This window comes from Nelumbo lutea, chromosome 2 (genome assembly GCF_056320005.1).
Source record: "Nelumbo lutea isolate HS-2025 chromosome 2, American lotus-T2T, whole genome shotgun sequence".
Classification (NCBI taxonomy): domain Eukaryota; kingdom Viridiplantae; phylum Streptophyta; class Magnoliopsida; order Proteales; family Nelumbonaceae; genus Nelumbo; species Nelumbo lutea.
Genome location: NC_142685.1, coordinates 38,656,620 through 38,669,872, shown reverse-complemented (window position 1 = coordinate 38,669,872; position 13,253 = coordinate 38,656,620). Strand labels below are relative to the sequence as shown.

Genomic DNA, 13,253 nt, shown 5'->3' with positions numbered 1-13,253 from the left:
AATAATTATAACATAATATTGAGATTAATAATAATTTAATATTTTCACATAATATTGTAAATAACTAATTTCACTTATATCAAGTAATAATTCAAGAAAATAACTTTCAGAAACATTAATATTATTAATAATAGTTTTAAACTCTTAATCTTTATTTATTATATAATTATATATGCTAAAATTAATATCTATTGTATTTCAATAATTATTTATTGTTTTTGTGATAAATGTTTTTTCAATGATTATGCATAAATTTATTTTGTTTTGTTATTTAATAGAAACCTTTCAATAATTATTAAAGACTAAACTATTATTTGTGAAATTTTTAAATTTAATTTATTGTACTTATTGTATTTTTTTATTATAACTTGTTGATTAATATTTTGTAGAGATTAAACTATTATTTGAGATTATACTTTTTATTGACTAAGTTAATATATTTTTAGTACTTATTGTATTTTTGTAATTATTGTATTTTTTCATTGCCAATATATATTCAATAATTGTGTATTTTTGCTATAAAATTTCAATATTTATTGGAGATTAAACTGTTGTTATTTATGAGAGATGAGACTATTAATTTAGCTGAAATTATGAGTATTCATGAGTTGGTTCAATTTGGTCGTAGACTATTTGGCCAATCAAATTGACCTGGTCAAGTTAGGGAGTTGGTCAACTGAAACCGACTGACCTTTTGTGAAAACCGACTAACTCAAGTTGTATAGGTTTTGGTTGATTTTTTTTTCAAAAGATTTAATTAAAAATTATAGTGTAATTATTAAAATATAAATTTAAAAATTAGATTTATGATATAAAACATTTTTTACTAAGAAATATGAGAAATTTCTCACATTTTCATATTAAAAACTATATTTAAAAGACAAAATATTAATATATATCCATAGTTAGGTCATTCTATTTTAGTTGGTTTACAAATGGCCAAAGTGAAATTGATCCAACTTGGTTGAATTGGGAAATTTTTGAACCAAAGTCGACTAAAAATACTAGAAAATCGACCAACTCAGGTCGAGTTGATAGGGTTGATCGGTTTCATCAATTTGATGAATAAAACTAACTGAAATTAATTATTGTTATTTTTTTATTATGAAAAATTTATTAATCCTACCTTATAGTTTTCACACATGAAAACCGAAACCGAACTGACTTATATATATATATATATATATATATTATATTTATTTTAGAAATATACATATTATATATAAAATTTCAGTTTTAATCCATCAAATCATTTTTAATTTCCAGGCATCCAGCCTTTGTTTTCTTAGACTTGAATCTTTTACCATTTACACCGAGAGAATCATTCACAAAATCGATCCAAACCAATTCAAACCGACCAAGCCGATTTTGATTTCATTTCTAGGTAAACCAACTAGTCAGTTGGAAAAACTCCAATAAACCGACCTAACCCGATCCATGAACAACCCTACCATTGACCAACTTTCCCATACATATTTACCTGCAAAGGAACGAGGCCTAAAAACTAATAGGTATATATGCACGAAAAATATTTTCTATCGGATCGGATTCGGATATATACCCCGATTCAAATCCGATCTGATCCGTTTTCATCGTAGTCGTGGTCGTGGACGACTGGACGGTGGACCTGTATGTTTTTTTTTTAACTCGCTCAAACGAACCCTAATTCTAAACCTTCACAACTTTTCACTGATATATTCTCATTTTAATCAGTAATTTCTCACTCTCTTCGTTGATCTTCAAGAAAGCACAACTGGTACCTGAGAAACGGAACCGCTCGACTCTCGCCGGCCGCAGATCTGACGAATGAAAGAGGGCTGAGATTATCCGAGCAAAGGAGACCCTCTTCGTAGTTCGAAGCTTTCATCTTAGGTACGCCAAACGCCTTCTTATTCTTCGCACAAGTTATTTGGCAAATAAATAAACAAATGAAAGGAAAGAAAAAAAAGGTCACTTTAGTCTACTTGTTGAACACATGGACCGGCGGCTGAGACATGCCTTTTTCTATTTATGAATGTCCATTGATTCTGATAGTTCCTTGTTTGCAGTTTCAGGGTTTGAAAGGCTGATGCTATAATGGGATTGACTGGGTTGAGGTAAAAAGCTTCTGCGGTAGAAAATCACCCTTGTAGTTTGATTATTCCAATACTTGCTATATATGCTTGCAAGATGTTTTTGAAACTATGCTATAGTTAGACAGGATCATTAATAATTGAAATGTGTCAATTTGGATTTTGATGTTCAGAATCATTCATGTACTATAACTTAAACGAGAGAGGTTTCAAGACCCTCAATACAAGCCTCTGAATTCTCTGTAAAATGAACTCTTCCCCAGAGATAGAATACCAACCTAGATTGTACTCATGCAGACACACTATATATTTATGGTACTGGGAATATAAGATTAAATGGAGAAGTATGTAGGTTTATATATTCATCATTAAGAAATCAGAATATAGTATTATACCTATGATCTTTCCTCTTTTTTGTTTATGAATTGTAAACATGCCTTCTTGGATTCATTAGTTCATAATAATTTTTTTGATGTGTAGTTAATAATTATTTGTTTCAGGTCTACTTCTTCAGAGGGGGAATCTTCCAGAAAAAATAGCAAATTCGAAAAGAAGCTTCGGTTTTATGCTAGTAAGTAGCCAAAATGTCTGTGAACTGTTTGTACTTTGTACCATTGACATTTTAGTGGAATGAAACCATAGAAAAGAAAATCTCTCTAAACTAACATCATATAAACATTAAACCTATAATTTGTGAGACATTGAAATGTGGTACTACGGTACTACCATAGTTGGTTGACCCTGAAAGCTAAGAAAAAGGGAATAACAAAGTAATCTTTTCCTTTTTGGTGTGTTTCAAGCTTCTAACATGTTCGTCTAAGTAATTTTTTTAGTTCGCTTTTCTTTGAATTTTTAATTTCACATAAAAATATTTGTTTTAGTTACTGAACTGTCTGACTATTTTGAAGAGGAAGATTGAGGGTTGAAGTTTTGAGATCCTATAGGAGTCAGGGGTAGGAGGTTAGAATGAAGTTGCTAAGCTGGACAGTAAGAGGTTTGTGGGAAGGAAGAAGAAGGGCATTGGTAAGAAATTTGATCAGAAAACACAAAACCAGAGGTGGTTTTACTGCAGGAAGCAAAAATAGAAAAAACTTGACTTAATAACAGTGATTTAAAAGGTGCACCTAGGTTCTCAGGCGAGGCATATTTTAAGGTATGCGCTTCACCTAGGCATTAGGCACAGCATTTTCAAAAGGTGTGCCCTTGGTGTGCCTTGCGCTTCAGCCCAGGTGTGCGCATTTTTATTTTTTGTGGTTTTTGTTCTTTTTTTGAACCTAAATGGCTGGGCTGGGGGCTAAGCTCCTTGAGGTAAGCCCAAACAAGTTGACGTTAGGTTCTTAAATTCTTGATCCTTGTACAAAAGAAAAAAAAGATTTTATATTTTAATTACCTTTTAAGAAGATATTTTATTAGCATGAATGAACAACATTAGCAAATAGGGGGGCTCGTGGAATTAGGATAAAAAACAATATCTTCTTAGAAGGCAATTAAAATTATAAAATCATTTTTTTTGTATAAGGATAAAAATTTAAGACCCTAACATGGACTTGTTTGGGCTTATTACCTCAAGGGGCCTGGTACAAAGGTGACTCATAGAATCAGGAATGTAAGATGTTTTACATCACATTAGCTTTTAAAGTAATGCAATTGAGGATAAAATGCTTTACATGCTATTTTTATGTATTTTGATTTCAGATAATAGGTTTTTTAAAACATTTATTTTAAAACACAAGTCTATATTTTTTATTAATATTATGTTTAATGTTTTTACATTATTTGAAAATTTTTGGCTTCTTTTTTTGTGTTTTTGCACCTTGCTTCAAAAATGTGCGTGCCTCATCTTGTGCCTTTATGCCTCAGGCACAAATTGCTCCCTGCGCTTTTAAAACAAAGATGTTGTAGGGGTCTTTAGAAATAAAGATGGGCAAATTGTTGCTTTTCTCAGGTCCAGCAGGTTTGGGAGATTCAATCAGAGTTGAACTTTTGGCAGTAATACAAGGCCTACAGTTAGCAATAGAGTTGGATTTTATCAGGCTAATTGTGGAAGGAGACTCCAAAATAGTAGTGGGATGGCTACAAAATCCAGAGACTGTTATTTGTGAATTTAGGGATAAGTTTAAAAAGATCAAATGGCTTATCAGCAATTTAACAGTGACATTTCAATGGAAGAGGAGATCGGCCAATGGAATGGCTGATTCTCTAGCCACGCGGGCGTTAGTAGGGATCACTTATTCTGGGCTCAAATGTAACTTGTACCTTTCTCTTATTTGTATTTTCTATGTTTTTGGATGAGATGAATCTCTCACCTCTCCCTGGGAAGTTTGTACTGATAATTTTCTGATACTAATAAAATTACTTACAAAAAAAAAAAAGAAAAAGATTTCTTACCCATGATAGACTTGAGGAACTATTTCATTTATATTGAACTCATAGTCTTATATTAATCTATTGGTGGCTATATGCATCTAAGTTTTCTTTTACATATACTGCAGAGGTTAAAGATACTATTACTTCCTTACATGCAAAAAAGACAATTAGCAAGGTGAGATACTTAAATTTAAGATATGATCTCTTTAGTTCATTTTTTTTTTTGTTGTTGTTCTTATTATTATTGTTGTTGTTGTTGTTATTTTGGCTTATGAGTTACCTGTTTAAGACTAAGTATTTCCTGTAAGAGGTCATTGAGGATGGTTGTGTTTGCACCTATGTTTGGAGATTACCGTTTTCATCCATGTGTCTGTACTCTCAGATACTACAAGAGCTAGGTGTGTTGAGGCTCAAATTGATATTGGGTTAATCACAGAATTATGAATTAAACTAAAATCAAAATTGCCGACTGTCATTAGCGTGCTCTCTGTGTCCATTTTTTTTCTTCCTGTGGCAAGAACGTCTCAAATTATTATTCTCTCCTTGTAGAAACTCAGCCAGTTATTACCTATCAAAAAAAAAAAAAAAAAACAAAAACTTCAGTCAGTTAATTTTGATCCCTGTCCATTCCAAATCTGTCTGATTTATTGTGATCCCTCTCTACAGCTTTTGGCTTTCACTGTTTAAATCATATCTGGGATTAAACTATAAAAAGTCATATTTGGATCACAAACAGGTCACTGTCAGCAGTTGAAATCCAAATACTGATAATATGAAAATGAGAGGAAATATACAGTTTGCGGATGCTTTCTTCTTCAATTACTCTTGATTGAAATATTAATCTCCCTTGTAATCTTAGAAGTTCATTGGGCAACTGAGGGCCTTGGATATAGAAATGTTTTTAGGGAGGGAGAGTTGTAGGTTCACACAAGATCTGTAAGAGGAGACTCTTTGTGAGGTTATCTCCTTAGTGCTTGGCTTGAAACTGGGGTTTTATGGTGGAAGGAAGCTATGGGTTGTAGTAGGTTCAGTGTTATGTCCCACTGGAACGCTCACTGCATCACCTCATTAGAGAAGTGAGATAATTGGCTTCTTTAATGGCTTGTTCAGGTTGATCCCATGATCAGAAAATGCTATGGCTGGTGGCTTAGCTAAAGAGGGGCTGGGGAGGATAGAGATGCATTGGGGGATTTAAGCCCAGGTTAGAGTGTAATAGGCCTCACTTTCTTGTTGTGGAAGTGTAGTCTGTGTTATATGCCATTGTCCTCTCATTTGAGACTTCCAAAGGAAGGAGGTATACTATTTTCTCTTTTGTTTTTTCCCCAAGGTAAATGGTTTTCTAATTGTGTCAAGAAGGGAACCTTCGTAGACAACCCAATTTTTTTTTGAAGGATCATGAGAAGAAAAAATTATAGATAGAAAAGGAAAAAAATACTGCAATTTTTTGTTTTCTTTGAATTTGAGGGAGATGTTTTTCGGGGGCTTTTAATTAAGTTGTAGGGAGGACCGGAGGAGTCATCTTAATAAGAGAATACCAGTTTTACAAACCTCAAACAAGAACCAATAAGCTTTACAAATCCCCTTTGGCCATTCACCATTGTGTGCTTTAAAATGATCTAGCATATCATGTTTGTTTATTTGTAATGTTAATCTAAGCTGTCCTTTCTCATAATGAGCTTCTAGTGATGTATGCTATTGGTTCATTTCTTCTAAATCCTTAATTCTAATCTTATATATCAGAAGAAAAGAATAAGAGGCCGTCAGAAGAAACTGAAAGCATATGATCTCTCCTCCCTCACCGAATTCCTTCCTGAGTTGAAGGAACCTCGTCATCCAGCTCCAGAAACTAACTTCAAGCTGAATAGCAAGTCCAGACAGAAGCTAGTGTAAGTATTTCAATTGTTTCGAGTTGAACTTTTGACTAGTTTTCTTGTTCCTTCTGTATTCCTTTGGCCTGAAACAGTTTGAGTTATGTGGGGGTTTGTTTCAACAGTAAGAAGGAAGGAGAACAATTGATGAAAGTCCTTAATCATCCTGCATTTCAGATGGATCCGCTGTCAGCAATTCATCAACATCTGCAGAACACACAACCTGTTCCAATTGAGAATCCAGTAAAAAGCTCAAAGAAAAGTACAAGGAAGACAAAAAGGAAACGGTCAAAGGCTTCATCTGGGGCCAAATCTATGGATATCTGATGCAATGATGGATCTTAGGAAACTTGTACAAGTGTCTACTCGCTACGAAGGCAGCTAAAATATTAATATAGAAAGCTAAGTTTTTAGTTTCAATGCTTTAATCGGGAAGCGTTTCTTTCCTACTCTTGATAGTTTTTCCCCTTGGTTGTGTTCTGTTTCTGTGTGCCAAGTTTGAAAATTGCAGTTAAATACGCCACCAGAGCCAGAGGCCAAGGGCACATCCGCACATTCAAACGTGATGTCGATGCCATGTAAGATTGTAAGAGGTTAGGCCAATTTTTTTGGTAACAAAAAGTCTCCTCCATGCCTGAAACACTTTAATCAATCAAGATCTCAGGTGAGTTTAGAAGAAAATATCCTCTCCTTGATTGTGATAAAGGCGTAATGGAATACCTCAGACTGAATGGAAGTGCAGGATGAGTGCAATATAAAGATACAGGACTTGGACATCATCTCTTTCTCAATCAACATGTACGTATATATACGTTAGGATAAATAACATGTCAACATCAACAAAAAGGGAATTTGACGCTGCCAAGTGCCAACTGAACTGACTGGCTCCGTTGCTAAGGTCTCTGCCTGGTCGCAGATTAGGATCAAACCCAGACGTCACTAGGGTTGGGGGATGGGCTACCTCTATTTTGCAGCCCCATGAAGAAAAATAAAGGGGGTGTGGGGGTATTACAATTGCTTTAATCTCCACGAATTTCAATCTCACCAAAAACCTCCCTCCACATTTTGGATAAATTATAAAAATTGACCCTTTAGTTTGGACGGATCGGTGTAACTCTTAATTTACAAAGTTACCCTTATATCCCCATTTAGATAATGATAATTATAATATCGATATCCATGAAAAAACAAATATAATTAGAGATTTGGTAAGAGGGAGAGCAGCGAAGGGTTTTGTTCGAATAGATTTTCTCTTTATTGTATTTCTTTTTTGTGCTTTCTCTATCAATGGATTTTTCAGTATTTTTATCCTTGGGAAAAATCAGATTTTCTTTATGTTTAATTTCATGAAATCATATTTTTCTGTTGACATCTCAATGTCAAACCAATGGAAGGGGCCATTTTTGTATTACTTCTTTGAAATATAGGGGGAGGATTTTGAGGGTGGTTAAAGCAGTTAGAAATCATAGGTGATGTTTAAGTAATTTCGCTGGGGGGGGGGGGTGGTGGTGGCGGGGTTTCTTTAGGATCCAATCTAATTCAGATCGGGTTTCGACGGTCTGCTATAATTATTGGATTAGGCTAATCTAAAATAAATTGGTCCTTTTTCTTATCGGTCTGGATTGGGTGTAAACCAAATTCCTAATAATTTGATCATGAGGTTAAACCCTTGTTCAATTTGAAACCGATTAAGACTGAAGCTGGTATAAAAATACTTTTATGAAAGTACTTCAATAAAAGTAATTTTATGAAAAGTATTTTTATGAAAGAACTTTTATAAAAATACTTTTATGAAAGCACTTTAATAGAATCACTTTTACGAAAACACTTTAATAGAAGCACATTTACAAAAGCACTCTCATAAAAAATACTTCTATAAAAGTATTTTTACCAAAACAGTTTTATGAAATCACTTTTATAAAGCACTTTCAAGAAAATGAACAGATGCTCCGATTTACATTTTATTTGGACTGGATTGGACTTAGTTTGTATGGAATTGGGCTGAATTTGGTCCAGCCCATTTGTAAATGAAACAATATTGGATTGGACCAAATATAGTCCAATTGACAGCCCTATTCGCTATCTCAGCCCTCGCACTAGAATTTGAGATATTGGACCAAATCTAGTCCAATTGGCAGCCCTATTCGCTATCTCAACCCTCGCACTAGAATTTGAGAAAGATCCATTGAAATTAAGGTTTAATCCATCATAACTGCTTCCCCAACATGATGGTTGTAAAGCTGAATTCTTCTTCCTCAGCAATCGAAGTGAAGCAGATGCTTTTCTGAAATCTCTCAATCTCGTTGCTTTTCTTTAGCTTCATCACTTTCTAATTGAGGGAGATGCATAAGTGATTGTTAATGCTCTGTTGGGGGAAGTTTCCTTTCTTTTGTGTATATATATATAATAAATTTATGATATACTTAGTTTGGAAAGAGTATAAATGCAAATATGTACAGTACAAATTATATGCAAAATTTTTTACTCCTTACAATAAAAGTATACACATACGTTACAAAATTTTACATATTGTGTTTCTAATCCTTGCATTCTCACTGCATACATTTGTATTTGTACTCTTTATAAGCTAAAGAAGGCTGTGACCTGTGAGGAATTTACCATGGAAAAAGAATAACAGACCTGGCCCTCGTTCCTACGGACTCGTGGTTATATGCATCAGCAAACTAGAGCCTAAAAGTAAACTGAGTAATGACTATGCCAATCAACACAGGTCTCTTGGAGAAATAAGGTTAATTGATGAAGACAATTGGCATAAAAGGATGGAGTATCCTCTAAGAATTGGGTGGAATTGGATTTTTTAGGTAGGGTTATGGAGAAAATGGATTTGGACCCGCTTAGAGAAATTGAGCTAGGCAATGCATTTCTACCATTTCCTTTTTGGGTTCTCATTAATGGTTCTCCAAATAGAGTTATCCATCGATTCCATGGATTTAGGGAAGTGACCCTCTCTTCAGCTTAAAATATTAAGAAAATATTAATAGGAGATTTTAAGTCATTTGCCATCTTTTATTTCCTGATGATAGCTAATCTTCTTAAAGTGAAATCTTAAAAGCGGTGAGAAATTTTAAGAAAATTCTCAAAAATCATGAAAAGGCATCTGGTGAAAGCTGCAAATGGAATCCGATTCTGATTCCAAATTCGAATCCGACACATTTATAATTGGACCAAATATGGATCAACCCCTATCCGATTCAATTCAATATATATATATATATATATATATTCATATATACTTAAAAATTATATTATATCTATCTTTAAAGTTTGTCTTAATGTTGTATTTTTCACTAAATTGTCATATGTTCATATTTTACACAAGTAATTTTCAATTCATTTTATTCATAAAGTATATCAATAAAGCCATTTTTAATTAATCTTATTAATAGTATATAATATTTTAGTTATTCTTAGTCTAATATTATTTAATATCTGATGATGCGCGATCTGAAAGCTCATAGCTGGAAGGATGCCTGGACGTTGTTCGCGTAGCGAGTTGGACCAAGTTACAAAACAGAGATAAGAGAGATCGGGGTAGATGACTCGGGGAGGTCGCTCCGATGCTTAAGTTAGTGTCTTTGTTGTGGTTGTGAGCTAAAAGCTTGAATGTTAGATAACTTGTATGCAAATAATTGCACGTACCTGGGCCCTAGAGGGGTTGATGCCCTTATATAGTTGAGCTATCGTGGGTCTCACGAAATGATTCTAGGATCTTCAGCCTTAGTACATGAGATCCGTTTCTAATTTAGATAGGAAGTAACGTATTAGTCAATAAAGTTTATCGCTACCGCCCGATCCGGTCAAGGAGGGATAAGGCCTGCCGTTACGCGACGTGATCCCAAGAGATTCAGAGTCCGCTGAGAGGCTTATGGAATTGATTACGTGTCACTTCAGTTCTTGGGCCTCGAACTGGCTTAGGTGTCGAAGTGGCTTTATACCGAGGTGCCCAAACTCTCCAGATCTCAAAACTGCTGAATAGGCTCCTATTGCCAAGTTGTCATCTTGCTGGCAGATCGCGTCCACGTGACCTTTACTTACTAGGTCATGCCAAATTATCCCTCATCAATATCCGATTATAATCCAATTTGAATTGAATCCGCTATATATTCTATATATACTATCTGATTCAGATTCGAATGTTAATAAATCAAATTTGGATATGCCTATATCCAATTCAATCTGATCCGTTTGCAGCCCTAAAAGAAATAATTTGGCTAAGCCGGGAGTATGTTTTAGTAAAGACACCCTAAACTCCAAAGGTCTATTTCTAGAGCCCTTACAATAAGAAGAGTGAACAAGACAAGCTGAGGGAAGCTTTTGGTTTTATTCTAGATAAGGTTGCCAACATAAGCCCCCAAGGCCAGAAAGAGAAATTCTTATTCGAGGAAGGAGGTCTTAATCAAACCAGACCTTGAGATGCTCCCTATACATGCCATGTCATGATTTTTATTTACTCAATCCACTTGCAATCAAATCTTCAAATTGCAGAGACAGTTCTAGTGAGGTACATCCAATCAGGGTCTTGAGCCAAGTTGGGAGTAATTGGGCTACTTTATGTATAAGAAAATTGGAACGGGGCCTTGGTTTTGAAGACACAACTTGTTTCAATAACACCTGTTTAGCCGAACAAACAGGTGTTGGGAGACCTATTAAGAACCTTGCTGTTGGGTAAAATCATAACCAACTACTGCTCTCATTTGGATGTCCTACCTGTAATTGTGAGTATTGATGCTTCTAGTTGCTCGATACCAATTTTTGTAACATTGAGCATAATTGATACTTCGAATGTAGCATTGACTCATATATTAATTCTTAGAGCAAATTTTTTAAATTACCCTTATGATTTACTTGTACCTATTGTCTTAAAATATTTTTACTGTCTCTGATTATTGTCGAAAACCTCTTTTGCCGTTAATTCTTCATCAAGCTTTATTTACATGTGATATCACGTGCTTAATAAATAAATATATATATATATATATATATATATTAATTTTTAAAATACCATTCCTATGAACTGTTTGTCATCCCCGAGACGAAGAGCAAAGCGACGATGACAAGAACCCCTTCTCCTTCTGATTTCTTTATGTCTTCAAACTGTCTCCATCCCCATGGAGTAGCGTGTACCCCACTGACGATTTTGGGCAGTAGCACCGGTGAGGAGTCAGGAACTGAAGGGACTTCTCCCGCCATGAAACAGATGGCAGCACGGAGGAACCCATTCTCTCTTGACCGGAGACCGGGCTGCCTCGATAACATGTTGAGGCAACTCCGTTGACTTCTCCCCCAAGAGATTAGAGAAGCATTGCCGTCCCATTGAACATGTCATGATGGAGACCAAAACCCCACAAGAAGGGTTTGAAGCAACTAATCAAATCATGTGACGAAAGCCCAAAACCAAGGACAGATCACATGTTGCTATGTAATTTTGTTGTACAACTTTTTAAAGGGTAATGCAAATGAGTCTGATGTGCTTTTCATCACCGTTCAACTGCTTTTCAGGCTACCATTTCTCGCGTACCAGGGCGAGGGTACATTGACTGGACCGCTACTTACTAATCACAACTCCAATGAACCGATCGCAGACTATTACGCTACAGTACATAGGAAAGCCACCACGACAATTTGAAAAGCGAATTATTATGTAAACAGTAATCCATAGCCATGGTTTATTTTGAAAATTTAAAGAACAGTGGAGGGTAAATTTAACATTTTATTTTTGTAAATTATCAAAAACAATAAGGGTTCCTTATGACAATATGTAAACAATAAGCACAGAGTTACTCAATTAGTTAAATCATAAGAGTAGTTTAAGAAATTTACCCTAATTCTTATTCTCTCTTATTAATTCCCATATTAAGTAATTAATTCAAATTCAAATTTATTTATCTAATTTACACCCATAATCTCTCATAAACTCACACAATCAATTCTCTCCTCTCAATAATTCTATTAAATTTCCTAGATTAATTCTATGCTATGCCTAATAAATTTAATACTTAAAAGTTATAAGGGGATATAAATTCAAGTATTTAAATGGAATATTGGTAAGAGGTATCGACTATCCCCCCCTAAAAAAAGAAAAGAAAAGAAAAAACGAACTACAACTAGTCATTTGGGTTGAGAGACAACAAATCTACCACCTAGTCATGCTTCAACCATTTGTTATAATTATGAGCTCAAAATTTTAACTTATATTTTCTCTTATTACATGCCTATCAACAAATTTTTAGAAACAATTGACTTTTAATATTTATATATTTATAAAAGTTAACAGTAGTTTTCTAAGAATTAAGTACATCTTGGTTATTTTATCATTTTTCAACATTTTCCAATTGTTTTCCGGTCCCTACTTCACTCACATAAACTATTAAAGTATGAAATTTTTTATGTTTATATACCTCTTTTATAACAATTTAAGACTAGATTTGATATCATTGATGTAATTTATGCGATTTACGGCCAATGCTCATCAAAATTTCAAAAAGCAACAAAAGTCATAAAGAACCGGAGATGGATTTCGTCCTCACAAAAATGGTCTTCACACCATCTCACCAGATTTGCAGTCATGCATTGGAAAAATCTCCGTACTTGTATGTTTTTTCATGGAAGATGTTCCCAATGCACAGCTGTGAAATGTTGTGTAGATGGTGTGAAGACGAAATCCATAAACGACTATTAGCATGCCCAATAACTACCATTAATAAGCCCTGAAACAGATGGAACAGCACTAAAACTAGGTTATTTCATCCATGCCGGGATACTTCATTATATGCTTATATCTACCAAAAAAATGCGTGTATGAAATTCCATCAAATGACACATCATCTAACATGTTGCCAATCCTCGTCAACCTATATAACCCACCCAAAAAATTAAATACAGCCGATTGTTCTGGTAAACTACCAATTAACTGGCTTGATATCCA

The 13,253-nt window shown here is 34.3% G+C and overlaps 1 protein-coding gene across 3 annotated transcripts; it reads left to right on the top strand.

Annotated features, from left to right (window-relative positions):
* The first annotated feature begins 1,586 nt into the window (after positions 1-1,586).
* LOC148869985 (uncharacterized) lies at positions 1,587-6,735 on the top strand. Of its 3 annotated transcripts, none has more exons than XM_088971302.1 (6): positions 1,587-1,872; positions 2,049-2,096; positions 2,573-2,643; positions 4,565-4,614; positions 6,180-6,325; positions 6,485-6,735. In XM_088971302.1, the coding sequence occupies exons 2-6, from the start codon at positions 2,077-2,079 to the stop codon at positions 6,552-6,554; spliced, it is 357 nt and encodes a 118-aa protein (XP_088827428.1). In that variant the 5' UTR covers positions 1,587-1,872; positions 2,049-2,076; the 3' UTR covers positions 6,555-6,735. The 3 variants fall into 3 exon arrangements, with proteins under 3 accessions (XP_088827428.1, XP_088827427.1, XP_088827426.1); XM_088971301.1 differs by having other exon boundaries at positions 1,617-1,872; positions 6,433-6,735; XM_088971300.1 differs by having other exon boundaries at positions 1,624-1,872; positions 6,403-6,735.
* Positions 6,736-13,253: the final 6,518 nt, after the last annotated feature.

Bases quoted from the DNA above. Each gene is read 5' to 3' on its own strand.
- LOC148869985 (XM_088971300.1), top strand. From the start codon at position 2,077: ATGGGATTGACTGGGTTGAG. The intron at 2,644-4,564 runs GTAAGTAGCCAA...CATATACTGCAG, and splicing joins GAAGCTTCGGTTTTATGCTA to AGGTTAAAGATACTATTACT. The intron at 4,615-6,179 runs GTGAGATACTTA...CTTATATATCAG, and splicing joins CAAAAAAGACAATTAGCAAG to AAGAAAAGAATAAGAGGCCG.